General features: G+C 35.5%; 1 protein-coding gene across 1 annotated transcript in view; it reads right to left on the minus strand.

Moving 5' to 3' along the window:
• Positions 1 to 681: 681 nt before the first annotated feature.
• The window catches only part of LOC143226829 (potassium voltage-gated channel protein eag-like), a 53,391-nt gene continuing 26,216 nt past the window's right edge, over positions 682 to 27,856 (minus strand). Inside the window, exons 2-9 of the mRNA XM_076458302.1 lie at positions 26,836 to 26,964; positions 25,272 to 25,396; positions 15,019 to 15,414; positions 10,355 to 10,781; positions 8,276 to 8,475; positions 6,553 to 6,805; positions 4,970 to 5,166; positions 682 to 2,616 (exon numbers count right to left, since the gene is read on the minus strand). Coding sequence (XP_076314417.1) covers positions 1,705 to 2,616; positions 4,970 to 5,166; positions 6,553 to 6,805; positions 8,276 to 8,475; positions 10,355 to 10,781; positions 15,019 to 15,414; positions 25,272 to 25,396; positions 26,836 to 26,964 — 2,639 coding nt within the window. The 3' untranslated portion in view covers positions 682 to 1,704. The remainder of the gene's footprint in view (positions 2,617 to 4,969; positions 5,167 to 6,552; positions 6,806 to 8,275; positions 8,476 to 10,354; positions 10,782 to 15,018; positions 15,415 to 25,271; positions 25,397 to 26,835; positions 26,965 to 27,856) is intronic.

A 27,856-nucleotide genomic window follows, 5' to 3' on the forward strand; every position in this document is an offset into this window, starting at 1 on the left:
CTGACCCAATATCGAAATCATGCCTTGTCTAAAACCTGACCCAATATCGAAATCATGCCTTGTCTAAAACCTGACCCAATATCGAAATCATGCCTTGTCTAAAACCTGACCCAATATCGAAATCATGCCTTGTCTAAAACCTGACCCAATATCGAAATCATGCCTTGTCTAAAACCTGACCCAATATCGAAATCATGCCTTGTCTAAAACCTGACCCAATATATCATGCTTTGTCTAAATCATGCATGTTTGTCTAAAACCTGACCCAATATCAAAATCATGCCTTGTCTAAAACCTGACCCAATATCGAAATCATGCCTTGTCTAAAACCTGACCCAATATCGAAATCATGCCTTGTCTAAAACCTGACCCAATATCGAAATCATGCCTTGTCTAAAACCTGACCCAATATCTGAAATCATGCCTTGTCTAAAACCTGACCCAATATCGAAATCATGCCTTGTCTAAAACCTGAAATCATGCCTTGTCTAAAACCTGACCCAATATCGAAATCATGCCTTGTCTAAAACCTGACCTAATATCGAAATCATGCCTTGTCTAAAACCTGACCCAATAACAAAATCATGCCTTGTCTAAAACCTGACCTAATATCGAAATCATGCCTCGTCTAAAACCTGACCCAATATCGAAATCATGCCTTGTCTAAAACCTGACCCAATATCGAAATTATGCCTTGTCTAAAACCTGACCCAATATCGAAATCATGCCTTGTCTAAAACCTGACCCAGTATCGAAATCATGCCTTGTCTAAAACCTGACCCAATATCGAAATCATGTCTTGTCTAAAACCTGACCGAATATCGAAATCATGCCTTGTCTAAAACCTGATCCATTATCGAAATCATGCCTTGTCTAAAACCTGACACTTGATACACAGTTTTTTAAATATTTCGAATATCAAAATCAAGTCTTTTATATATAGCTGTAAATCTAAGTCTTTTATATATAGCTGTAAATCTAAGTCTTTCATATGTGGCTGTAAATCAAGTCTTTCATATATAGCTGTAAATCAAGTCTTTCATATATAACTGTAAGTCTAAGTCTCTCATATATAGCTGTAAATCAAGTCTTTCATATATAACTGTAAGTCTAAATCTTTCATATATAGCTGTAAATCAAGTCTTTCATATATAGATGTAAATCAAGTCTTTCATATATAGCTGTAAGTCTAAGTCTTTCATATATAGCTGTAAATCAAGTCTTTCATATATTGCTGTAAATCAAGTCTTTCATATATTGCTGTAAATCAAGTCTTTCATATATAACTGTAAGTCTAAATCTTTCATATATAGCTGTAAATCAAGTCTTTCATATATAGATGTAAATCAAGTCTTTCATATATAGCTGTAAGTCTAAGTCTTTCATATATAGCTGTAAATCAAGTCTTTCATATATAGCTGTAAGTCTAAGTCTTTCATATATAGCTGTAAATCAAGTCTTTCATATATAGATGTAAATCAAGTCTTTCATATATAGATGTAAATCTTTCATATCCTCTTTCTAATTTACCTCTTATCTGACAAAAGAACCGAAAGAGTAATTTTTGTGTTCTTCAATTTCATTCTCTGTCATACTCTTTCATCCATTTCTATGAACGAGTCTCTCGTGGAAGGGATCTTAGGTTTAGTTTTAGATTAGATCTCTTTGTTTGTTTGTTTAAAACTATAACTATTTCAACACTCTCTATGTAGTCGTTTTTCCACACGTCTGTTTCAAGTCAGCCGAACAATGGCATCTCTTGATTGTTGAGAATTGTTCTGAAGTTACAACACATTTCGGAATGTGGTCGAGAATAACTGTCATTCCTTCCTCCATTTTGGTAACTTTCTGACTTAACCGCTGGACTTCCAGCTTTAGATCCATTCGTAGATCTATGAGGTGAGAAATTATCTGCTGGTAGTCCGAGCTGAATAAGTTACGTGGTGACAAAAAAGGACGTGACGGAAAGTGACCACCATCAAAATGATGGTGTCTGCCCTCATCTTTCATATGCTGATGTAAAAAGGTTTTATTGTATTCCAGACCAGTATTTGAAGAGTTATTGTTTTCATTGACTCTATAAGATACTGGCTGACCATCAGGTTCAACATTCCTTCTGATCTTCTCTTGATACGGTAAGGCTTTGGAGCACTTTGTGGATTCTATTGAGTCTTTCACCTCCTGTAGATAGTCCATGCTTTTGGCTATTATTTCACCACTTTTGGTAAGGCTTAAATTTTCTGTAGCACCATGGTTTCCTCTGTTGTCTCCACCAGGTTCTTTAGTTTTGGTGAGCTCAATTGCAGGTGTCCATTTCGCATCTCTTTCCGAAGCGATATTGTTTTCCACAACCTCAGGAATATTCAACAGCTTAATAAAGGCGTGACTTTTGTTGAGTGGAACTACCCCACTACCACTGGACTTTGGTCTTTCTCCATTCTCCAAATCCGGACTTGCCAAAGAGGCCACCTGGTTACCAGACGAACCGTTTCTTCTGAAGCGAGAGAAAAATTTCCGCATCAGGTGGTCCTGGGTATTCTCTAGCATGGGTTCAGTTCGACATCTGTCTTCCAATTCCATTTCTTTCTTCAACTCAACTACCTTGCGAAATATCAACTGAAACAGACAATATTAACCTTACTACAAATACAAGTGTTTATTTCTCGCACTACAGACATATCTGAAACCACGATAGAAAGTAGTTTAAAATAAAGTCTTCAAGATTTAAAATATTGTTTAAACACTTGAATGACTTTTTTCAACAAAAACTATATAGCTTACGAGATACCTTTATTTCTGTTTATTTATTACTATAAATTCTTAAAAAATCCGACAACTGTAAAGCAGAAACTCTGAGACAATTGACTGAAATTAACAATAGGTTTAGAAACATTGCTGTTTTAGAATCTCTGTTACACCTTAATGTTTTTCTTCGTCATAATAATTTTTCATAATGACGTGGGCCCGGCAAATTCGACCTCATATCTAGCTTATGTTCGTAAGACAGTTTAACCTGGCTCGGCATGGTCAAGTGTGTAAGGAACTTGTAATCTGAGAGTCGCAGGTTCGAATACCCATCACACCAAACATGCTCACTTGTTCAGCCATGAGAGCGTTATAATGTGACTCTTAATTCCACTATTCGTTGATAAAAGAACAATCCAAGAGTGGGTGATGGGTGGTGATGACTAAATGCCTTCTCTCTAGTCTTACACCGCTAAATTAGGGATGGCTAGCGCAGATAGCTTTGCGCGAAATTCAAAACAAATCAAATCATAATCAAATGCATAATTTTAACGTATTCTATTTAAGTATATTTAAGTTACTTGATTTAATTACTGCATTTGTAAATAAATGAAATATTAAAAAGCAGACATTTTGAATTCTAATTATTATTCAAATAGAGTGAAACGTGTGCTTTTCTCTGCCTGTATGGATATTAGTTGGTAGTGAACGCACTAACCACACACAGAACTGAAACGCTAGGGAAATAGTGGCAACTTTAATTAAGTAAATTAACAATTAAATAAACTTTATCACGAAACTGTTGTTGGCCTGTGATCCGGTGGAATGTTTGTTTTTAAATAAACTTTATCACGAAACTGTTGTTGGCCTGTGATCCAGTGGAATGTTTGTTTTTAAATAAACTTTATCACGAAACTGTTGTTGGCCTGTGATCCGGTGGAATGTTTGTTTTTAAATAAACTTTATCACGAAACTGTTGTTGGCCTGTGATCCGGTGGAATGTTTGTTTTTAAATAAACTTTATCACGAAACTGTTGTTGGCCTGTGATCCTGTTTTAAATAAACTTTATGAAATCCTGTGATCCGGTGGAATGTTTGTTTTTAAATAAACTTTATCACGAAACTGTTGTTGGCCTGTGATCCGGTGGAATGTTTGTTTTTGAATTTTGCGCAAAGTTACATCATCCCAATATAACGCCTCTACAGCTGAAAGGGCGCGCATGTTTAGTGTGACGGGGATTCGAACCCGCGATCCTCAGATTACGAATCAAATGCCTTAACCAATTGGCCATGCCGGTCCATGTTTTAGTGGACTGGGAAATAATTTTTGATACCTAAACTGGTGTCAGTAATCAAATTACTTCGTAATATTTAGCGTATAATACAGAAATAAGATACTTTAAGCCATAATGGTTGCCCTTATCATACAGACTTTACTCACATTTTGACAAAATTGATACACGTATTAGTCTTAAAGGTGGTTTAATAAACTGTTTCATTCATTTGTTCGTACATTAACACATGCCAGCCAGTTGTGCCAAGCTTCATTGTGGTACAAAATTTCAATCTCAAATATGAGTAACCTCACACTTTTGGAGGTAACGATAAAGTGCTACTAGACCACATTTTAACTCAACGAGAAACAGCGCCCTCTCTTGCAAAGTGAAGGCTATGATTACCAAAGGGTTCACACCCAAAAAGACAACAAAATAACACTGAGGAAGCTCGGCTTATTCCTTGAAACTATTAACGCGATACATACAATGAACCTAACGAAGGGTCACAAACTTTTAACCATATTTGGAAACCATCGGTTGTTTTCATAACAAAGACAACAGAAAGGACTGGGTTTGCAAAAATCCTATTCGATCATATAATTGTCAAACCAATTTCTTCTTGATGCACTTTCAATAGACTGTTGTGCCTTTTTATCTGTTTAAACGTCTTTTTAAAAATCAATTTCCATCGACGTGGAAGATCTTTGGAAAGCTTGTCAAAACGTACCGTTTAAGGCTGATCTCACCAGTGTTCTATGACATATACTCGATATCAGACAATACTGTGTAGCTACGGTCTATTAAAATGGTCATGGTGAACAATGAAGAAGATGGTGGTCCCAAGAATGGTAAAGGATCCTTCTTACGAAATGGAATTAATGGCTGTAATTAGGGCTAGAGCATATTTTGTGCGTGAAATAAAAACAACTAAATAATTGTTATCTTACCCTGTGCCTCAAGTTGTAAGTTAGGGAAAGGTTCCTAGAAAAAGAGTTAGCAAATGCGTGATAAAAATTGAGCACTTCCAGAAGTTTGTCCCGTTTAATAGCGTGGATATCACAATAGGTCAGGGCCCGGACGTTAGCACAAGACTGGCCAATCGTAGGCTCTTTCCAGAACACGTCCCCAAAGACGTCACCTTTACCTGCATGATTTGAAAAAGAACCTAATTAGAATGTGTTGTTCTTTATCATTATCAAATATGTATAGACCATGTGATCCAAATTTATCTTAGTTACAGTGTGAACGATAACATTTTGGAGTGGGATTCACGAATAGAGTTTAGATTCCTGCTGCTGTCTGAAACGGTTTACTTCCACAACTTAGTTTTGACTAAAGATGAAAAACCGTCACGTTGAAACTACTTATAAAGTAGGGATGTTGAAACTTTCACTGCCACAGTTTTAGATAAACAGCTCTCCCAGTGACAAGTTTAAGTTTAGTTAAAGAGAGAGAGTTTGTTTGGGAATTTCGCACAAAGCTACTCGAGGGCTATCTGTGCTAGCCGTCCCTAATTTAGCAGTGTAAGACTAGAGGGAAGGCAGCTAGTCATCACCACCCACCGCCAACTCTTGGGCTACTCTTTTACCAACGAATAGTGGGATTGACCGTGACATTATACACCCCCACGGCTAGGAGGGCGAGCATGTTTAGCGCGACGCGGGCGCGAACCCGCGACCCTCGGATTACGAGTCGCACGCTTTACGCGCTTGGCCATGCCAGGCCAAGAGAGAGATAGAAAAAAAAGAAACATTGATTAGTAAATTAGGGACGGCTAGGGCAGATAGCGCTCATGTGGCTTTGCGCAAAATTCAAATCCAAACTTTTAAACTTACTGTAAGAGAGCAAACATTCCTTCTCCTATACTTGATATAAACTGGTCTTCGATCCCTCCCCTAGTAAGTATAAAAACCAGCCATGCACTGCTATACTTACTTAACCATTTCATTACCATGTGTTATTAGGGTATTAATGTTAAATACATACTAAATGTATCACCGAATGATCGAGTATTGGATATCTGTGTAATGTAAGACTGTGTATATTCCAAATAAAACAAAGTGGATGCCAGTGCAAATGGTTAACGGTGAACATAAGTGTCATGATTTTTGTTAGAGGTAATGTAGTTATGATAGTAACTTCAAATTAATACAGAACTGTAAGTTATGTGACGCTTAGCACTTAACAATGCTCTTAATTTAACAGTGCCAACTTAAAATAATCACAACAACATCAGTACCAGATAGAAAAAAAAAGGTCTACACAACACGTGACCTTCCTAGATCCCAAAAACGGATCTAGGTTCCCATCAAGATAAGGCCCTCCTTCCCCTACCTTCTCCTTTCACACAAATTGTTCTGTGACAATAATTCCTTATATATTCTCTACCATTTTAGGGTTTTTACGTCTCTCTCTTTCGAATTCTAAGCCCAGTGTGAGTGATATAAACTCTTTAACTGATAAGTAAAAAAACACACGTGGTTTTGTTTTATTAATGACGGTTACTAGAATAAGTAAATAAACATTTTACCCAATATAGCGACCACTTCGTCATCCTGGATGACCTCTAGCGACCCAGACACTACGAAACACAAAGTATCGATGCTCTCCCCAATGTGGTATAGCAGATCACCAGGAGCACTGTGGTCCATTGTAAAATGCATGGCTAAAGCACGAAGACAGCCATCACTGGCGAGTCGAAAAGCAGAATGCTCGTTGAATACCTTCCGGTTTAGATGGACACAAGTATCTGCGGCCATGTCTTTTGGGCAGTAACTTAACACCTGAAAACAAAACATGGTTATCTTGACTCTTACAATGAACATGATCTTTTCCACATCTTAATTTTAACAAATTATTATTTAACATCAATATGATTATTCTGACACATTGCTCTGAAAGTATTCATTGGTAATTATTCGGTGTTACTCACGGTGTTAAATGTTTATAAATGTATTTAATTCAGTCATCTTGATTTCTATTATTAAACTTTTATTAGAAAGATTTTTAGGTGTTATTAACTTATTATGCGTATTTGAAATTAACCTAAATATTCTAAGTCGATCAAACCTCGTGAGATACTGTTGGGTTTACCATTAAAAACAAGGGTACTCAGCTGGTGAAACAAAGCATTCTAAGTATATATGTAAAAATGGCTAGCATGGGTTGAGAAAATTGTTATGTAGAGGAGCGAACAACGTTTCGACCTTTTTCGGTCATCGTCAGGTTCGCAAAGAAAGAAAGAGGTAACTGACCGATAGTTGACCACATGTTTGAAGGTGGTTGTGTAATTGAGTGTGATAATGTAGAGGGCGCGCTTAGGTGTTTGATTATATTTATTAATGCAGGTATAAAGAACACCTTCTATTGGTTTATTTTAGGCTTCAGTTGTTGTATAAGTAAGGCTTCTTTAATTTTGTGTTTGTTTCTTTATTCAGTATTTGGGTGTTTTCTATGGTTGTGTTTATTTGATTTGCAGTGTTCTGTGAATCTGGTTTCCATTTTTCTACTTGTTTCTCCAATATAGAAGTCGTGGCAGTTATCACATTGTATTTTATAAATAATGTTGGTATGGTGTTTGTCAGTGTAGTTTTTACATAGTATAGACCTCAGTTTTGTGCCTGGTTTTTGAATAAATTTGGTATTAACTGGAATGTCATATTTTGTTACTAATTTTGCCAAATGTTGGTTATTTTTCTGCTGATGTCGGGAATACATGGTATACAGTAGTATATGGTTTCGTGATTTTCTTAATCCATACCAGCCGTTTTTACATATATATTTTTCTCCACAAGTAGGTCTCATCATCACGGATAATTAAAGCATTCTAAGCTTTAGAAATAAAAACGTAAGGTAAAAAAAATATTTAATTAAATATATTGTCCACCAGGCTGATTTTTTAGTTTCATTCTAAGTAGTTAAAAGCTTTTTTCTTCTTGGTCCTAGTGGAGAGCTCATTAAACATACAATTCTATTAATAATTTTCTTCTCATTAAATTGAATAGTTTTAATAAACTAATTATTAACATTCTTCTAGACAAACGACCATATCAATTTAAAAATGCGGCTTACATGGACCTTTCAGCGCTCCTGAGTCTTACGTTAAATTATAATTATTAGTTTTAAATAGATGGCCTACAAATCAACTGTTACGAAATCTATTCTTGTAATCTAACACATACAATAGCAATTCAAACACTGTTTAACTCCCAAATTCTGCCGCTGTTAATAGTCTTTGTTTACGTGGTATTTACCTTTTTGGTGTCAATCCCTTTGCTCATGACCCACGTAGACACCACGTAATCCAAAATACGTTCACTTAATGCTTTTGGTACCTCGTGCAGCTTCATAAACTCGCGGACGTTGTTCAACATCTCGTGAAAGCGTGCTGTTGCTGACGTCATCTGCTGAATAATGGTGGTCACATGGCCAAAGATCATGGCGTACAGGAGAGCTAATGAGGAATCTATTTGTTAAACTTTGCTCAAACAATAACACTTAGATATTTATTTATGTGCATAATTTGAGAGATAATAGGTTGAAAAACGGAATTAACTTCGAATTATACAGAAAAGATGTGAATGTTGGATATGATATAATTTTCCATTTCTGGAATCCTCTGGTGCGAGGTTTATGGCAAACGTTTATAACTGGAGTTCAAGAGGCAGTGTTCCTTTGATAGTTTTAAATACACTTCTCTACGTTATAATAATCTGATGCTGTTACCATTGACTTCTGGTAAAAAGTTTCCAGGCATGGTTTCCTGTAAGTAATGCCCTCTATAGTGTTTCTTTGTTATTATAATACGTTGTCTTAAAATCTTAATATTAGTGAAATTCTTTTCGTTCTATGGATAATGCTGTCACAGATTCTTTTAGCCAAAGTTAGAAATTAAAGATATAATATGGGACGCAGTAGCTTAGCATATATTTGGTTTGTCATGTCATATGCTGTGTGAACAATCAAACATTTAGCTCAATGTTTAATATCGAATACTTACTCTGACGAAGGCCCGGTATGGCCAGGTAGTTAAGGCACTCGACTCGAAATGTGAGGGCAGCAAGTTCGAACCCCCGTCAAACCAACTATGCTCGCCCTTTCAGCCGTAGGGGTGCTATACTGTTACGAAGAATCCCACTATTAGTTGGTAAAAGAGTGGTCTAAGAGTTGGCGGTGGGTGGTGATGATTAGCTGCTAAATTAGGGTCGGCTGGCGCAGATAGCCATCGTTTAACATTGCGCGGAATTAAAACAAACACACTTTGGCGGAACGCTATAATATTATTTACAAACCTAAAAACGAGAAATATACCAAGGATGAATATAAAAATAAAATAATATATTTATATATTTGAAATTAAAAATTATATATTTTTTAGTTTAACGTTTTTGGATCATCTTGGGTCAGCAAACCCTGTTATGGAATAATGTTTTGGTTTCTAGAAAACAAAGTATTTGTACTTCCCATTTCTTTTCTTTTTTTTTTTTAAAGACAAATATAAAAACCAAGCTAATGGTTCAAAGTTCAATTTACAAGTGTATCATTCGTTTGTCGTGCTTCGTTTTCATTTTGACGTATCTGTTTCGGCTTTTATGGTGTCTTTTTGATTACCTCTAGAAAGAAAACTGTCCACTTTTTAAAGTTGGTTAGCTCACTTCTAACTTTTCCAGGCCGAAGAGTCAGCATAAATAAATAAACAATCGAATAGGAGAGCCCATCCCCAGTGGCACAGCGGCATGTATGTGGACACATATCTCTATAAACCGGGTTTCCATACTCTTTGTGGACAGAGCACCGACAGCTCATTGCGTGGCTTTGTGCTTAATTCTACTTATTTGTTACACACAATTTGATTTCGGTCCGTGAATATTTACAGTCATGTATTACATTGATGACTTCTGGAACTATAATTATAACTTTTTATGTTACTAAATTTATATTTTGACTAAAAGGAAATTAATTCTAAAAGACCAACCTCTCATTCCATAAAATGAAAGAAAATATAAAAAATTGAGTACATCTTAAGAACGGCCCACCATGGCCAGGTGCGTTAAGACGTTCGACTCGTAATCTGAGAGTCGCGGGTTCGAATCCCCGTCACACCAAACATACTCGCCCTTTCAGCCGTGGGGACGTTATAATGTGACAGTTAATCCCACTATTCATTGGTAAAAGAGTAGCCTAAGAGTTGGCGGTGGATGGTGACGACTAGCTGCCTTCCCTCTAGTTTTACACTGCTAAATTAGGGACGGCTAGCGCAGAAAACCCTCGTGTAGCTTTGTGCGAAATTAAAATAAAACAAAATTAAAAAAAAACATCTTAAGGACTTTTACCTCCTATGACCATCATACAGATGGTGAAAACCTTTTCGTTATCTGTGTCGGAAGCCACGTTGCCAAAGCCCACGCTGGTCATGCAGGTCATGGTGTAATAGAGAGATGTCACGTACATGGTTTCTCTTGGAGGACCGCCAGTGAGTTTCATATTGTACCTTGTATTAGAAGTGTCAAAATAGAAAGGTTGCTGGGTGGTGTTAGACAGCCTCCAAAGCCAGCCGTAGACGACGCCGTTCTCGGCATCACTGAGACCGATACAATACCAGATGCACGCCATCCAGTGTGCTACTAACATGTAGAAACACAGAAGTAGGATCAACATGGCGGCTCCGTATTCCAGATATCGGTCTAACTTGCGGACTACACGTCCCAGTCGTAACAACCGAACCACTTTCAGAGCGCTGAACAGACTACCGATTCCCTGCTTCAAGAGAAAATTTAACAACGTTAATACTTGGAAGAAAAACTTGATAATATTACAAACCAATAGGATAAACCTGAAAATATTACATTATTAACCATAAGGTTAATTTGATAATTTAACAACGTTAATAGTTGGAAGAAAAACTTGATAATATTACAAACCAATAGGATAAACCTGAAAATATTACATTATTAACCATAAGGTTAACTTGATAATTTAACAACGTTAATACTTGGAAGAAAAACTTGATAATATTACAAACCAATAGGATAAACCTGAAAATATTACAAACCAATAGGATAAACCTGAAAATATTACATTATTAACCATAAGGTTAACTTGATAATTTAACAACGTTAATACTTGGAAGAAAAACTTGATAATATTACAAACCAATAGAATAAACCTGAAAATATTACATTATTAACCATGAGGTTAACTTGATAATGTAAATATCAAAAACCAGTAGGACAATGTTGGTAATGTTAACATAAGTGTTCTTCTAGATATCTATATACATACGAGAATTATCTGATTCACGTCCCTGGAACAGAGTGTGGATTGGTCTCATCAAATTTGACATATAAGTTAATTAACATCACGAAGAGATGCATACACATTTTCAGTTTCGTGTTTTTTTTAATGGCGATTAATACCATTATTTCGACCCATGTTGATGGATCATTACTAAATGTGGCGAGAAAGTTTGTTGGGCTTATGTGGAGGCACAAAGAAGTTTGAGGTTTCACATTTTGTACATTACAGTTTTATTGGCATGTTTAGAATTACATATAAGGGAAGTAACTTTTCAGTCCTAAGATAACCTTTCATTAACCATGAATTTACACAAGTATATAAATATATATATGTATATAGTAGTTTGCATATCTATTAGAACATCCTGTTTGTGTTTGATTATGAATTAAAATCATGGTAATCTAGAACTCTAGAAGAAAACATGAAAATTATGGAATTATATTACTTTATCTCTAAAATAAAATATTTAGGGACAATAAGGTACCTATTTATCCATCATGTCTGTCCCATCCTGTAAACGAAACTGAAAACTATTTAAAATTTTTAAAGCGAACCATTATCATTCATATAGGTATGCAGATTTTTCTTAAACTCATTTAAATTTAGTGCCTCCACAACAACTGAAAGCACATCTAGAGGCACCCTATTAAAAAATTAAACTATCTTAGATGTGGATGACTCCTGTGCTGTGAAAATTTAAAATTGTGTTCTCCAGTCCCACTATTCTTGTCCTTAATTTTAAACACCTCAATCAGATCCTCTCTAAACCTAGTTTGTTTCAAAAGAAAATATCCTCAGAAGTGTAATCTGTCCGTAACAGAACAGCCCTACAATATCCGGCATCATTCTGGTAACTCTTCTTTGAATTTTTTTCCAATAATTCAATGTCCTTCTTAAGATATGGAGCCCAAGACTGAACACAATACTTCAAATTGAGCTTAATCAACGACCTGTACAATGAAATCATAACCTCTTCAGATTTGTAGTCAATATTTTTGTATATACAACCTAAAATATTATTTACCCTACCACTAACAATATCACATTGATTGTTTGAATGGCTTTTGAGACTGATTAACTAATACACGAAGATCGCTTTTCTTTTACATCACTGTTAACGTCAGTCCAATCCAGATTGTACTTATAATTCAAGCTATGATAAGTCTCATGCAATATCTTCCATTTATCATAGTTAAAACCCATCTGCTGTTTATGTGCCAAATTCACTAAATGATCTAAATCCTTTTGTAAATCATCAACGTCCTCTTTACAGAGAACAACATCCAGGACTTTAAAATCATCAGGAAATTGAAGTAATTATTGACATTCCTTTATCATTGATGTAAATAATAAAAAGACAAAGTCCTGAGGTATCCCACTTGTGTGGCTGAACTCCATTTGTACCACCTTTCTGCTTTCATTCATCCAGTCACTCATACATATAAAGATAGTTTATTACAAGTGGTTAATGTCTGAACATCCACATTTACATTCTCTACCTTCATCTGTATAAACAAAAACATTTTGAAAGAATTTCAAAAGTTTGTGTAAGGCAAGAATTTTCCCTTAGTGAAACCATGTTGACTATCTAATAAACTTTGTTAAATTAAACTTTCCAAAACTTTTATCATAACTCATGTAAGACTAACAGGCCTATAATTACTGGGAAAAATTTATTACTTCCTTTCAAAAAAGGAGGTAACCAACTAATTTCCAATCTTTTGGCACCTGCTCATGGCTGACATTTACAATGTGAACAGAAAACCAAAACATAATTGCAAAGTGTTAAGTTCATTACATATTTTTTAAACTCTCTTCCTCATATCTAATATAAGATGAAATCACGAGAAATAATTGTTTTAAGGTTTTATTAGAACAAAAATAGAAGTTGTTGGTTCATAGATATGTAAAGTTTAATTTTATTTTTAACAATATGGTTTATTTAAGTAATATAGTGTGGCGTTGACATTAAAATACTACAACAGAGAGAATTAACATTTTTTTTACATATTAAACCCTCTAATTTATGTTGGTTGAAGTTATAAAAATATAATACGTTGGATTTCATCAAGTACTGTGAAGAAAACGTTGTACACATACAAAAAACCCCAGATCCACAACATCAGACAAAGCAGAGAAACCCCAGATCCACAACATCAGACAAAGCAGAGGAACCCCATATACACAACATCAGACAAAGCAGAGGAACCCCAGATCCACAACATCAGACAAAGCAGAGGAACCCCAAATCCACAACATCAGACAAAGCAGAGGAACCCCATATACACGACATCAGACAAAGCAGAGAAACCCCAGATCCACAACATCAGACAAAGCAGAGGATTAAATGGTAACTGAAAGATCTACTAGATATTTAAAAATCCATTCCATGAAATATCGTAGAAAAGCTATATCCTTGATGACGACAGTAACACGTGAACCACACAAATATCTTAAGAACTCTTCAGAAGTGTGGTCTTTGGAGAAGATTAATTGCAAGAGAACCATTACCATTCAAAGATACCAACTTTTGTGATATACCCTGATTTTTGGACCTGCGAGCCTAAATTTAAAATATTTGGTTCCAACTGACAAATATGTTTCACAGAAGAGTTAATGAGTGGATGCCAAAGCAGCATATCCTGCCACAACTGAAGCTTGTAAGAGGCTCTGTGATACCTTGAGGTGCGATATCTGTGAATGATACTGGTTAGTTTCACGAAATTGATTGTATAATGGATCAACATTAAAACTACTCTGTATCGTTCCATTGTGCTACGCTCTTTGAAAATAAGCTAATTGGGTAGAAGTTCATATTTCATGGAGATAAAGACCACAAAAACATTTCCAATAAATACTTACTTTATATAGCAAAATAGAACAAACTCTGGAGAACCCCAGCGAATGGAATGCTAACGATAAAGTCCAGACCCTAACCCAGTAGAAGAAATTAGAGATTTGTTGGACTCCATGCTTGACAGAAACACCAGCTCTGGACCAGCTCAAGAAAAAATTAAATCAAGTAATACCAGTGACTTTAAGAAAATACAAACTCAATGCCACTAAGCTTCCAAGCTGTATTTGATCCAAAGGTGGTCACCTTAAATATTAGCATTATATAAACTAAAAGGGCCTGGCATAACCTAGCGCGTAAGGCGTGCGACTCCTAATCCGAGGGTCGCGGGTTCGTGCCCGCGTCGCGCCAAACATGCTCGCCCTTTTAGCCGTGGGGGCGTTATAATGTGACGGTCAATCCCACTATTCGTTGGTGAAAAAGTAGCCCAAGAGTTGGCGGCGGGTGGTGATGACTAGCTGCCTTCCCTCTAGTCATACACTGCTAAATTAGGGACGGCTAGATGCAGTGGGCTAAAACCTACTCACTTAAATACCTGTTGAAGAATCCGCAAGCGATTGCGGCCCTATGTTCCTAGATGGAATCTAATGGTGATAACTAACTAACTAACTGAACTAAAAGACAGTAATTTTGTAATAGTTTCTTATAGAATCAACTTCCAATAATTACAAGTAACTTTCTATAGCAAATCAATGAATATTTAATGTGTAAAACCTACAAAATGACAATCTTGAGGTGATTTCTAAATTTTCACACAGCGATAACTAAGTAAAAATGTGTAGAAGGATTTACTTTATGTTAAACAGATAATAAGCGTAAAATCTGTGTGATCACAAGGAAACTTACATTATCATCATGGTCGAAAGCATTGAAAACGTCATAAGGAAGGCAGGATAACAAGTCAATGATGAACCAACTCTTCAGGTAATTCATCCGGATGACCTTGGGATCAGAAACCACCTCGCCACCAGGACCAACGAATGTTGTGTGGAAGTTCAGGACGATGTCAATGAAGAAAATGACATCAACAATGCTGTCAAGCACGAGGAAACTGACATTCTCACTGGCTGTGTTCTTGAAGGCCACGTTGTATGGAACCAAGATGGCGGTGTAGAAGGTAAGGCACAGTATGATCCAATCCCATATGGCTTTGAAGGCACAGTAATGAAGAAGAATGTGGGGAGGGGTCTTGGGGGCTTCTTGTCGGTATTGAGGCATCACTTCAGCACTCAAACTCATCATCTGGAGAGGAGTTGAAGAAGTGTTTAACACCTATTATTTTGTTATGGTGTGAATGTCTGTGTTGAAGAAGTGTTTAATCACCTATTATTTTGTTATGGTGTGAATGTCTGTGTTAAAGAAGTGTTTAATCACCTATTATTTTGTTATGGTGTGAATGTCTGTGTTGAAGAAGGGTTTAACACCTATTATTTTGTTATGGTGTGAATGTCTGTGTTAAAGAAGTGTTTAATCACCTATTATTTTGTTATGGTGTGAATGTCTGTGTTAAAGAAGTGTTTAATCACCTATTATTTTGTTATGGTGTGAATGTCTGTGTTGAAGAAGTGTTTAATCACCTATTATTTTGTTATGGTGTGAATGTCTGTGTTAAAGAAGTGTTTAATCACCTATTATTTTGTTATGGTGTGAATATCTGTGTTGAAGAAGTCTTTAATCACCTATTATTTTGTTATGGTGTGAATGTCTGTGTTAAAGAAGTGTTTAATCACCTATTATTTTGTTATGGTGTGAATGTCTGTGTTGAAGAAGTGTTTAATCACCTATTATTTTGTTATGGTGTGAATGTCTGTGTTGAAGAAGGGTTTAATCACCTATTATTTTGTTATGGTGTGAATGTCTGTGTTAAAGAAGTGTTTAATCACCTATTATTTTGTTATGGTGTGAATGTCTGTGTTGAAGAAGGGTTTAATCACCTATTATTTTGTTATGGTGTGAATGTCTGTGTTAAAGAAGTGTTTAATCACCTATTATTTTGTTATGGTGTGAATGTCTGTGTTGAAGAAGGGTTTAATCACCTATTATTTTGTTATGGTGTGAATGTCTGTGTTAAAGAAGTGTTTAATCACCTATTATTTTGTTATGGTGTGAATGTCTGTGTTGAAGAAGTGTTTAATCACCTATTATTTTGTTATGGTGTGAATGTCTGTGTTGAAGAAGTGTTTAATCACCTATTATTTTGTTATGGTGTGAATGTCTGTGTTGAAGAAGTGTTTAATCACCTATTATTTTGTTATGGTGTGAATGTCTGTGTTAAAGAAGTGTTTAATCACCTATTATTTTGTTATGGTGTGAATGTCTGTGTTGAAGAAGGGTTTAATCACCTATTATTTTGTTATGGTGTGAATGTCTGTGTTAAAGAAGTGTTTAATCACCTATTATTTTGTTATGGTGTGAATGTCTGTGTTAAAGAAGTGTTTAATCACCTATTATTTTGTTATGGTGTGAATGTCTGTGTTAAAGAAGTGTTTAATCACCTATTATTTTGTTATGGTGTGAATATCTGTGTTGAAGAAGTCTTTAATCACCTATTATTTTGTTATGGTGTGAATGTCTGTGTTAAAGAAGTGTTTAATCACCTATTATTTTGTTATGGTGTGAATGTCTGTGTTGAAGAAGTGTTTAATCACCTATTATTTTGTTATGGTGTGAATGTCTGTGTTAAAGAAGTGTTTAATCACCTATTATTTTGTTATGGTGTGAATGTCTGTGTTAAAGAAGTGTTTAATCACCTATTATTTTGTTATGGTGTGAATGTCTGTGTTAAAGAAGTGTTTAATCACCTATTATTTTGTTATGGTGTGAATGTCTGTGTTAAAGAAGTGTTTAATCACCTATTATTTTGTTATGGTGTGAATGTCTGTGTTAAAGAAGTGTTTAATCACCTATTATTTTGTTATGGTGTGAATGTCTGTGTTAAAGAAGTGTTTAATCACCTATTATTTTGTTATGGTGTGAATGTCTGTGTTAAAGAAGTGATCACCTATTATTTTGTTATGGTGTGAATGTCTGTGTTAAAGAAGTGTTTAATCACCTATTATTTTGTTATGGTGTGAATGTCTGTGTTAAAGAAGTGTTTAATCACCCATTATTTTGTTATGGTGTGAATGTCTGTGTTAAAGAAGTGTTTAATCACCTATTATTTTGTTATGGTGTGAATGTCTGTGTTAAAGAAGTGTTTAATCACCTATTATTTTGTTATGGTGTGAATGTCTGTGTTAAAGAAGTGTTTAATCACCTATTATTTTGTTATGGTGTGAATGTCTGTGTTAAAGAAGTGTTTAATCACCTATTATTTTGTTATGGTGTGAATGTCTGTGTTAAAGAAGTGTTTAATCACCTATTATTTTGTTATGGTGTGAATGTCTGTGTTAAAGAAGTGTTTAATCACCTATTATTTTGTTATGGTGTGAATGTCTGTGTTAAAGAAGTGTTAATCACCTATTATTTTGTTATGGTGTGAATGTCTGTGTTAAAGAAGTGTTAATCACCTATTATTTTGTTATGGTGTGAATGTCTGTGTTAAAGAAGTGTTTAATCACCTATTATTTTGTTATGGTGTGAATGTCTGTGTTAAAGAAGTGTTTAATCACCTATTATTTTGTTATGGTGTGAATGTCTTTCCTAACCTGACGAAACTTGATTATAATTAATTACACTTGTTCTGGTACATTAGCATTAGGCGTATTATATTTTAAAACTACATTATTTATCCAGAACACTTAGGGATTTTCAAGAATTATTAGAGCATATTGTGGTATTATTTCAACCACACAATGTTCATCATATCCATTGCCGACAACACGCTTATCTTAATACAAAATTCATCAGGCTGGCTGGGACGTGTGAAACGCAGCAATGGTCGGACTATTGTTTATATAAGCCATTTGTTACGACAGCAACTGTTGCAAAGCGAACACCTTTTACTAGCTGGTGAAACGTAATTATAATTGGTCATACGTGTCACAAGACACCAGAATTAGGCCTATTAACACCGCTTTTTTTTTTATCTATTTCCTATTGGATAAAATCTGTATGTAGATGTGTCCGCTCACAAGAGGTGAACCGTAGACCAATTATCACGAAACTTAAGATGTACCCTCACAGCCTTCCCTGGTAGTGAGATAGGGTCTTCTTTCAGATCTAATCCTCACAAGTTTTTCCCGGGGAGCACTACGTTTTACTCGTTGAAGGGATACATTAGTTAATACCCTCTAGTACAACAATCTTCCCTGTTGTTGCTACTAAGTCGTAACAGCTAATATCCATAACGTCATAACCTTCAACTGCTATTAACTCCTGAAGACTATTAGTTTTAGCTGTCGACTTTACAATTAATACTCGCAATATCGTCATAACCTTTAACTGTCGTCATCAGGTGGTGACAGATCTTATCGAATAATCGTCGTCCATCGTCGATATGAGAATATGGATCTAAATAAATAAAGTATCTCTCGTCTGTCGTCACGAAATGACCACGAAAGTTAAAACTTAAATTACCTTTTCTGTTTCCGTGACAACTGTCGTCGTCAAACTGTGATAGCTAACACGTATATAACTAAAGCTTACAACTTGACGATAACGCTAAGAGAACATTAACTTTTATTATCTTCGTTGCAAGGTTTTCACACTTAATAACGAAATTATCATAATATTCAATTGTTCGTGCAATCACACAGTTTTGTGGAAGTTATTATGAGTATTTCACCTTTAACCTGTACCGCTTCATTCAGCCAATAGGGGAGGTGAAGTAGGTATTTTCAAATTTACTAGAAATTGGTGAGCTTTGTTTGTATGTTGTTAAGTGCAAAAGTACACAATTAGATACATGTTGTGCTCACCACAAATATCGAAAACCGTGTTTTAGCTTTTCAAGACTTCAAGACTTAACGTTAGTCCACCAGGGGAGGGGGAGAGAGGCTACTTCAGTCACAACTTACAACTAGGTCATTACTAACACAACAGTTACGCTATGTTGTTATAGACAGGACTAATACCATAATGTTAGTTGATACCACGAGACACTATTAGCTATTACTTCTCTTAGTTTGGTGTGATTTGTTTTGAATTTCGCGTAAAGCTACACAAGGGCTATCTGCACTAGCCGTCCCTAATTTGGCAGTGTAAGACTAGAGGGAAGGCAGCTAGTCATCACCACCCAACACCAACTTACTTGTAAGTTGTAACTGAAGTAGCCTCTCTCCCCTCTTCCCCCTGTGGACTAACGATAAGTCTTGATGGTATTAGTCCTGTCTATAACAACATAGCGTAACTGTTGTTCTGTTAGTAATGACCTAGTTGTAAGTTGTAACTGAAGTAGCCTCTCTCCCCCCTCCCCTGGTGGACTAACGTTAAGTCTTGAAAAGCTAAAACTCGGTTTTCGATATTCGTGGTGATCACAAACAAGCATATTCCTTTATTAAAATTGCTAGTGTTTGGAGTGTTGTTTATAGACCTTGGTATTTCAGTAAATACAATTTTAGCTACTGGTACATGCCTTTATAAACCAACCTAAGTTTTTATTTTTATGTTGGTTGTTTATTTTCGTAATAGCTTTCCACTACTACTACTGGAACTGTCGTTAGTCCTAACTTACCCACTACTACTACTGGAACTGTCGTTAGTCCTAACTTACATCTTCAAATTAATTTCTGACACAACTGAATTTTCTTTTCTTTTTTTTTTTTTGTTAATGCACGTTACTTTGCCGTAATATCATAGCCAACTGAGGTCAAGGAACATGTTGGCCGAAAATATTAATGACATTTTATGAACGACGTGAAAGAATTGACGACATGAATACAACTTTTTAACTTCGATTTTCAACCTAAAGCTTGATTTGGTTTCTTTTATTTATTTATTTTTATATCCCAATGAGTTTGTTAATATACTTAAACTTTATAAACGGTACCACTTTAGACAAGCCCTCTAGTATCTGTAAAGAGCAACAGAAATACATGAAATCCTTGTTATTTTGGGCCTCGTCGAACAAAAGTAAAGAAACTCCGTTATTTTGAACAAGTGATCATAGAGTAATTCCAGGAATAAGTTGGTAAATTTATAGTTATTTTGTGATATAATAGAGTATGCCATTTTTGGCGGAGTGTTGGCAAGAGATTTTATCGAGTATGCTTTTGTTGTCATAGTGACACTTTCTTCAGTGTTTCAGTAAAGGTATGATTTAGTTGTCATAGTGACACTTTCTTCAGTGTTTCAGTGGAGGTATGATTTAGTTGTTAGTGACACTTTCTTCAGTGTTTCTGTGAAGGTATGATTTAGTTGTCATAGTGACACTTTCTTCAGTGTTTCAGTGAAGGTATGATTTAGTTGTCATAGTGACACATTCTTCAGTGTTTCAGTGAAGGTATGATTTAGTTGTCATACTGACACTTTCTTCAGTGTTTCAGTGAAGGTATGATTTAGTTGTCATAGTGACACTTTCTTCAGTGTTTCAGTGAAGGTATGATTTAGTTGTTAGTGACACTTTCTTCAGTGTTACAGTGAAGGTATGATTTAGTTGTTAGTGACACTTTCTTCAGTGTTACAGTGAAGGTATGATTTAGTTGTCATAGTGACACTTTCTTCAGTGTTTCAGTGAAGGTATGATTTAGTTGTTAGTGACACTTTTTTCAGTGTTACAGTGAAGGTATGATTTAGTTGTCATAGTGACACTTTCTTCAGTGTTTCAGTGAAGGTATGATTTAGTTGTTAGTGACACTTTCTTCAGTGTTTCAGTGAAGGTATGCTTTTGTTGTCATAGTGACACTTTCTTCAGTGTTTCAGTGAAGGTGTGATTTAGTTGTCATAGTGACACTTTCTTCAGTGTTTCAGTGAAGGTATGATTTAGTTGTCATAGTGACACTTTCTTCAGTGTTTAAGTGAAGGTATGATTTAGTTGCAAGTGACACTTTCTTCAGTGTTTCAGTGAAGGTATGATTTAGTTGTCATAGTGACACTTTCTTAATTGTTTCAGTGAAGGTATGATTTAGTTGCTAGTGACACTTCTTCAGTGTTTCAGTGAAGGTATGATTTAGTTGTCATAGTGACACTTTCTTCAGTGTTTCAGTGAAGGTATGATTTAGTTGTTAGTTACACTTTCTTCAGTATTTCAGTGAAGGTATGATTTAGTTGTCATAGTGACACATTCTTCAGTGTTACAGTGAAGGTATGATTTAGTTGTCATAGTGACACTTTCTTCAGTGTTTCAGTGAAGGTATGATTTAGTTGTTAGTTACACTTTCTTCAGTGTTTCAGTGAAGGTATGATTTAGTTGTCATAGTGACACATTCTTCAGTGTTACAGTGAAGGTATGATTTAGTTGTTAGTGACACTTTCTTCAGTGTTTCAGTGAAGGTATGATTTATTTGTCATAGTGACACATTCTTCAGTGTTTCAGTGAAGGTATGATTTAGTTGTCATAGTGACACTTTTTTCAGTGATTCAGTGAAGGTATGATTTAGTTGTTAGTGACACTTTCTTCAGTGTTTCAGTGAAGGTATGCTTTTGTTGTCATAGTGACACTTTCTTCAGTGTTTCAGTGAAGGTGTGATTTAGTTGTCATAATGACACTTTCTTCAGTGTTTCAGTGAAGGTATGATTTAGTTGTCATAGTGACACTTTCTTCAGTGTTTAAGTGAAGGTATGATTTAGTTGCAAGTGACACTTTCTTCAGTGTTTCAGTGAAGGTATGATTTAGTTGTTAGTGACACTTTCTTCAGTGTTTCAGTGAAGGTATGATTTAGTTGTTAGTGACACTTTCTTCAGTGTTTCAGTGAAGGTATGATTTAGTTGTCATAGTGACACTTTCTTAATTGTTTCAGTGAAGGTATGATTTAGTTGCTAGTGACACTTCTTCAGTGTTTCAGTGAAGGTATGATTTAGTTGTCATAGTGACACTTTCTTCAGTGTTTCAGTGAAGGTATGATTTAGTTGTTAGTTACACTTTCTTCAGTGTTTCAGTGAAGGTATGATTTAGTTGTCATAGTGACACATTCTTCAGTGTTACAGTGAAGGTATGATTTAGTTGTTAGTGACACTTTCTTCAGTGTTTCAGTGAAGGTATGATTTATTTGTCATAGTGACACATTCTTCAGTGTTTCAGTGAAGGTATGATTTAGTTGTCATAGTGACACTTTTTTCAGTGATTCAGTGAAGGTATGATTTAGTTGTTAGTGACACTTTCTTCAGTGTTACAGTGAAGGTATGATTTAGTTGTCATAGTGACACTTTCTTCAGTGTTTCAGTGAAGGTATGATTTAGTTGTTAGTGACACTTTCTTCAGTGTTACAGTGAAGGTATGATTTAGTTGTTAGTGACACTTTCTTCAGTGTTACAGTGAAGGTATGATTTAGTTGTCATAGTGACACTTTCTTCAGTGTTTCAGTGAAGGTATGATTTAGTTGTTAGTTACACTTTCTTCAGTGTTACAGTGAAGGTGTGATTTAGTTGTCATAGTGACACTTTCTTCAGTGTTTCAGTGAAGGTATGATTTAGTTGTTAGTGACACTTTCTTCAGTGTTTCAGTGAAGGTATGCTTTTGTTGTCATAGTGACACTTTCTTCAGTGTTTCAGTGAAGGTATGATTTAGTTGTCATAGTGACACTTTCTTCAGTGTTTCAGTGAAGGTATGATTTAGTTGTTAGTGACACTTTCTTCAGTGTTTCAGTGAAGGTATGATTTAGTTGTCATAGTGACACTTTCTTCATTGTTTCAGTGAAGGTATGATTTAGTTGTCATAGTGACACTTTCTTTATTGTTTCAGTGAAGGTATGATTTAGTTGTTAGTGACACTTTCTTTAGTGTTTCAGTGAAGGTATGATTTAGTTGTCATAGTGACACTTTCTTCAGTGTTTCAGTGAAGGTATGATTTAGTTGCTAGTGACACTTTCTTCAGTGTTTCAGTGAAGGTATGATTTAGTTGTTAGTGACACTTTCTTCAGTGTTTCAGTGAAGGTATGATTTAGTTGTTAGTGACACTTTCTTCAGTGTTTCAGTGAAGGTATGATTTAGTTGTTAGTGACACTTTCTTCAGTGTTTCAGTGAAGGTATGATTTAGTTGTCATAGTGACACTTTTTTAATTGTTTCAGTGAAGGTATGATTGAGTTGTTAGTGACACTTTCTTCAGTGTTTCAGTGAAGGTATGATTTAGTTGTCATAGTGACACTTTCTTCAGTGTTTCAGTGAAGGTATGATTTAGTTGTCATAGTGACACTTTCTTCAGTGTTTAAGTGAAGGTATGATTTAGTTGTTAGTGACACTTTCTTCAGTGTTTCAGTGAAGGTATTATTTAGTTGTCATAGTGACACTTTCTTCAGTGTTTCAGTGAAGGTATGATTTAGTTGTTAGTGACACTTTCTTCAGTGTTTCAGTGAAGGTATGATTTAGTTGTCATAGTGACACTTTCTTCATTGTTTCAGGTGAAAGTGTGATTTAGTTGTCATAGTGACACATTCTTCAGTGTTACAGTGAAGGTATGATTTAGTTGTTAGTGACACTTCCTTCAGTGTTTCAGTGAAGGTATTATTTAGTTGTCATAGTGACACTTTCTTCAGTGTTTCAGTGAAGGTATGATTTAGTTGTTAGTGACACTTTCTTCAGTGTTTCAGTGAAGGTATGATTTAGTTGTCATAGTGACACTTTCTTCATTGTTTCAGGTGAAGGTATGATTTAGTTGTCATAGTGACACATTCTTCAGTGTTGCAGTGAAGGTATGATTTAGTTGTCATAGTGACACTTTCTTCAGTGTTTCAGTGAAGGTATGATTTAGTTGTCATAGTGACACTTTCTTCAGTGATTCAGTGAAGGTATGATTTAGTTGTTAGTGACACTTTCTTCAGTGTTACAGTGAAGGTATGATTTAGTTGTTAGTGACACTTTCTTCAGTGTTACAGTGAAGGTATGATTTAGTTGTCATAGTGACACTTTCTTCAGTGTTTCAGTGAAGGTATGATTTAGTTGTTAGTGACACTTTCTTCAGTGTTTCAGTGAAGGTATGCTTTTGTTGTCATAGTGACACTTTCTTCAGTGTTTCAGTGAAGGTATGATTTAGTTGTCATAGTGACACTTTTTTCAGTGTTTCAGTGAAGGTATGATTTAGTTGTTAGTGACACTTTCTTCAGTGTTTCAGTGAAGGTATGCTTTTGTTGTCATAGTGACACTTTCTTCAGTGTTTCAGTGAAAGTATGATTTAGTTGTCATAGTGACACTTTTTTCAGTGTTTCAGTGAAGGTATGATTTAGTTGTCATAGTGACACTTTCTTCAGTGTTTCAGTGAAGGTATGATTTAGTTGTTAGTGACACTTTCTTCAGTGTTTCAGTGAAGGTATGATTTAGTTGTCATAGTGACACTTCCTTCAGTGTTTCAGTGAAGGTATGATTTAGTTGTTAGTGACGCTTTCTTCAGTGTTTCAGTGAAGGTATGATTTAGTTGTTAGTGACACTTTCTTCAGTGTTTCAGTGAAGGTTTGATTTAGTTGTTAGTGACACTTTCTTCAGTGTTTCAGTGAAGGTTTGATTTAGTTGTTAGTGACACTTTCTTCAGTGTTTCAGTGAAGGTTTGATTTAGTTGTTAGTTACTTAACAATGTTACCAAGAGTCGTTCAAACGTGACCAGTAACATTTACTATCGTTTTGAAAACATTAGACTTGATGAAACTTTGTAGAATAGATGGCAACTGCCTGTTGTAGAGACACAAGTGTAGAGGACGACGTTTCTAAAGTCTTCCGCCTTTCGTCTCCATCGTCCTCTATACTTGTGTCTCCACAACAGACAGTTACCGTCCATTCTACAAAGTGTCATCATGAATGCACTGCTTAAACAATCTATCAAAGAACGTCAGACGCTATTACAAAATACAAGTCGACTGAATTTCACGTCACACTAAATTTAAAATAGAAACTTCACATTCATTTCTTCTTAACATCGAGACCGACATTCCGAGCTTCCGAAATTTAATTATTTTTCTATATTTTTAAACATCCATTTACATACATACCAATTTTTAAATCATACTTATATTAGCTCTTCCCTAACCTCTGTGTTATTATATTATGCTTTGTGGGTAGGTAACTAGATACTCACGTGGGCAATCTGAGACTGCTTGGCATTGCTGGACTTCGTAAGGGGTGAATGAGATGACGACTGTTGGACAAAAACCGAGCGAGACCTGGTTACAGTTCGGGCTAATCGGGCAAACTTGCTGAGTCCTACGTTGTAAACATGATATTGTTAAAACAATATTCGAAATGTTTAACAGTCATTCCTTATAGGACTTCCTATAAATATTGGTGAACTTAAGAAGCCAAGAAGTAAACATGCTAAGCCTGATATGCATAACAGACGAAATATTTAACATTTTATTTATTTTTATATTCATCTGTGTTTGGAGTCCATCTAATTCGTGACATTAAGCAATTTCTAGTTTTCTCTAAAATGACCAAGAATTGTGCGAATTTACCCATTTTTTTTTGCGTAAAGACAGTAGAAATCCAACTAGTAGTTCGTAAGAAGTATTTATAATATCAGATAATTGTTTACATTTTTACCATGTGACATCAGGTGTTATATGAAGAAAGTTGTAACAAACAAATTCACTGCTCCTCAAGCAGTTTCGTGTAAAAATAGTTTAGAAAAAATATGGTTACAAATTCGACCTCATATCTAGGTTATATCCGTAAGACAGTTTAACCTGACTTGGCATGATCAAGTGATTAGAGAACTTGCGATCTGAGAGTAGCGGGTTCGAATCCCCATCACACCAAACATGCTCACTCGTTCAGCCATGGGAGCGTTATAATGTGACCATCAATCCCACTATTCGTTGGTTAAAGAGTAGCCCAAGAGTGGGTGATGGGTGGTGATGACTAGCTACCTTCCCTCTAGTCTTACACTACTTAATTTGGGACGGCTAGCGCAGATAGCCCTCGTGTAGCTTTGCGCGAAATTCAAAACGAGTTTAATCTTCTATGGTTTTTGTTTTCCACATTAATTTTGGGAGCCTTCTGGTGTTAAAGTTTTTGGGTGTTTTTTTTTTTTTGCTAAAGCTTTTTCTCGTTACGGAGATGTTTTATGGCCAGTTCGTATTACCTGACGATCAAGCGTTCTCACTTTTATATTGCTCTTAAGCCAAACAATGACATAGCGAATGGTAATATTGCTAATTTACGTGTTGTGCTCGCTTTATTTAGGCCAAATATTACACCAACGTCAATTAACTTGATATCAGTATACATAAACAGCAAAATAGTTTTCTCATCTTGATGAACTGTCATTAGTCGGTAACAAATTTTCACTCGACGCTTTGAATTTTGTATCATGTACTTTATTTTATTGGTCGGTTCCTCGCCACTAAACCGCACGTAGCCATGACAACTAGCGGTCACACTGGAACTGTTTTTTTATAAAAATGTTACAGCACGCTATCAGCACTGGAGTAGGGCTAATATACTTTATGTTGTGATAGTTCTGCCTGCTAATCCTAAAACTGGTAAAACTTTTAAAAGTTGCTTTCTGGTGTCAAGGAAACTTTGCATTGTGCTATAATTCCCTGCCTCACTGAAGTAACTTTGCTTTCAGCATTTCTCACTTCACAACGGAAGACTTAAACTGTAATTGATACGTAGTAAAACTGGTCATACTGACTTACCTTTGTTGGCGTCGTCTTCTAAGGGCTGTTTCATAGCTGTGATGTCTCTGAAGGTGAGTAGGAACAGGACCACCACATTTTGCTCGTTCTTTATAGGTGTGATATGTAATAACAGCCATACCGAAGTGTCTGAAACATCAACTCAAAAGGTTTATGAACAAGATACGAGGGTGTTAAAGTGACAGTGTGGCATAATACATGAGGTTTTATCAGATAAACATAGAGAGATAAAAGAGTGTAAGACGTGCCTAACTGATATCTGAAACGTAAGACAAAAATTACAAAATTTTATTAAAAACATAAAAACTGACTACACAATTATGTTACTTTCGCAACAAACCACACAAGAACTAAATGCTCACAGCGGTTCTAAATTATGAGTTTATAGACCAGAAGGAATAAATGTTAGTCAACTATAAGCTCTTGGCTACACTTTGCTGGCTGAATGGTTGGGTCCAACTGTCAATTTATAGCGCATCTACAGCCTCAAGATGTGGATTTATGTGTTATAACGAGATGTGAACCAAGAACTCTCGGATTCACAGTCCAGACATGCCAACTAGTAGATCACGCAGGTTATTCTAATAGAAAAAGTAGCAACAGTACGTGTAGTAAGATAAACTAAATGTAAAGAGAAAGATGGTACTTATGAACATGGGATTCACCGTCCAGCCATGCTAACCACTAGGTCACGCAGAGTGTTCTAACCTATCCTATATAAAACCTGTTGTGGGTCATGTCATAAAAACCAAATTACATTTGTTTGAATAGAACAGTTCGATTGCTATCTGCACATTACGATTCTGGTGACGTGGTGAAAAAGAGTCGTGACGGTGTGCCGTGAAACCTTATAAGTGTAGTGAGTGTTGGCATAGTAAATCTAAAAAGATAGTAAGAGATCACCTAGTTTAGAGCTAAGGGTATAAAATTTATTATGAAAGTAAAAATATTGATTTAGTATTAAACTTCAGTCTTTCTGAATTAAGCTATTATTTGTTGTATCATCGACGGTTTTAATAAT

Source organism: Tachypleus tridentatus, chromosome 9, assembly GCF_004210375.1.
Source record: "Tachypleus tridentatus isolate NWPU-2018 chromosome 9, ASM421037v1, whole genome shotgun sequence".
In the NCBI taxonomy this organism is placed as follows: domain Eukaryota; kingdom Metazoa; phylum Arthropoda; class Merostomata; order Xiphosura; family Limulidae; genus Tachypleus; species Tachypleus tridentatus.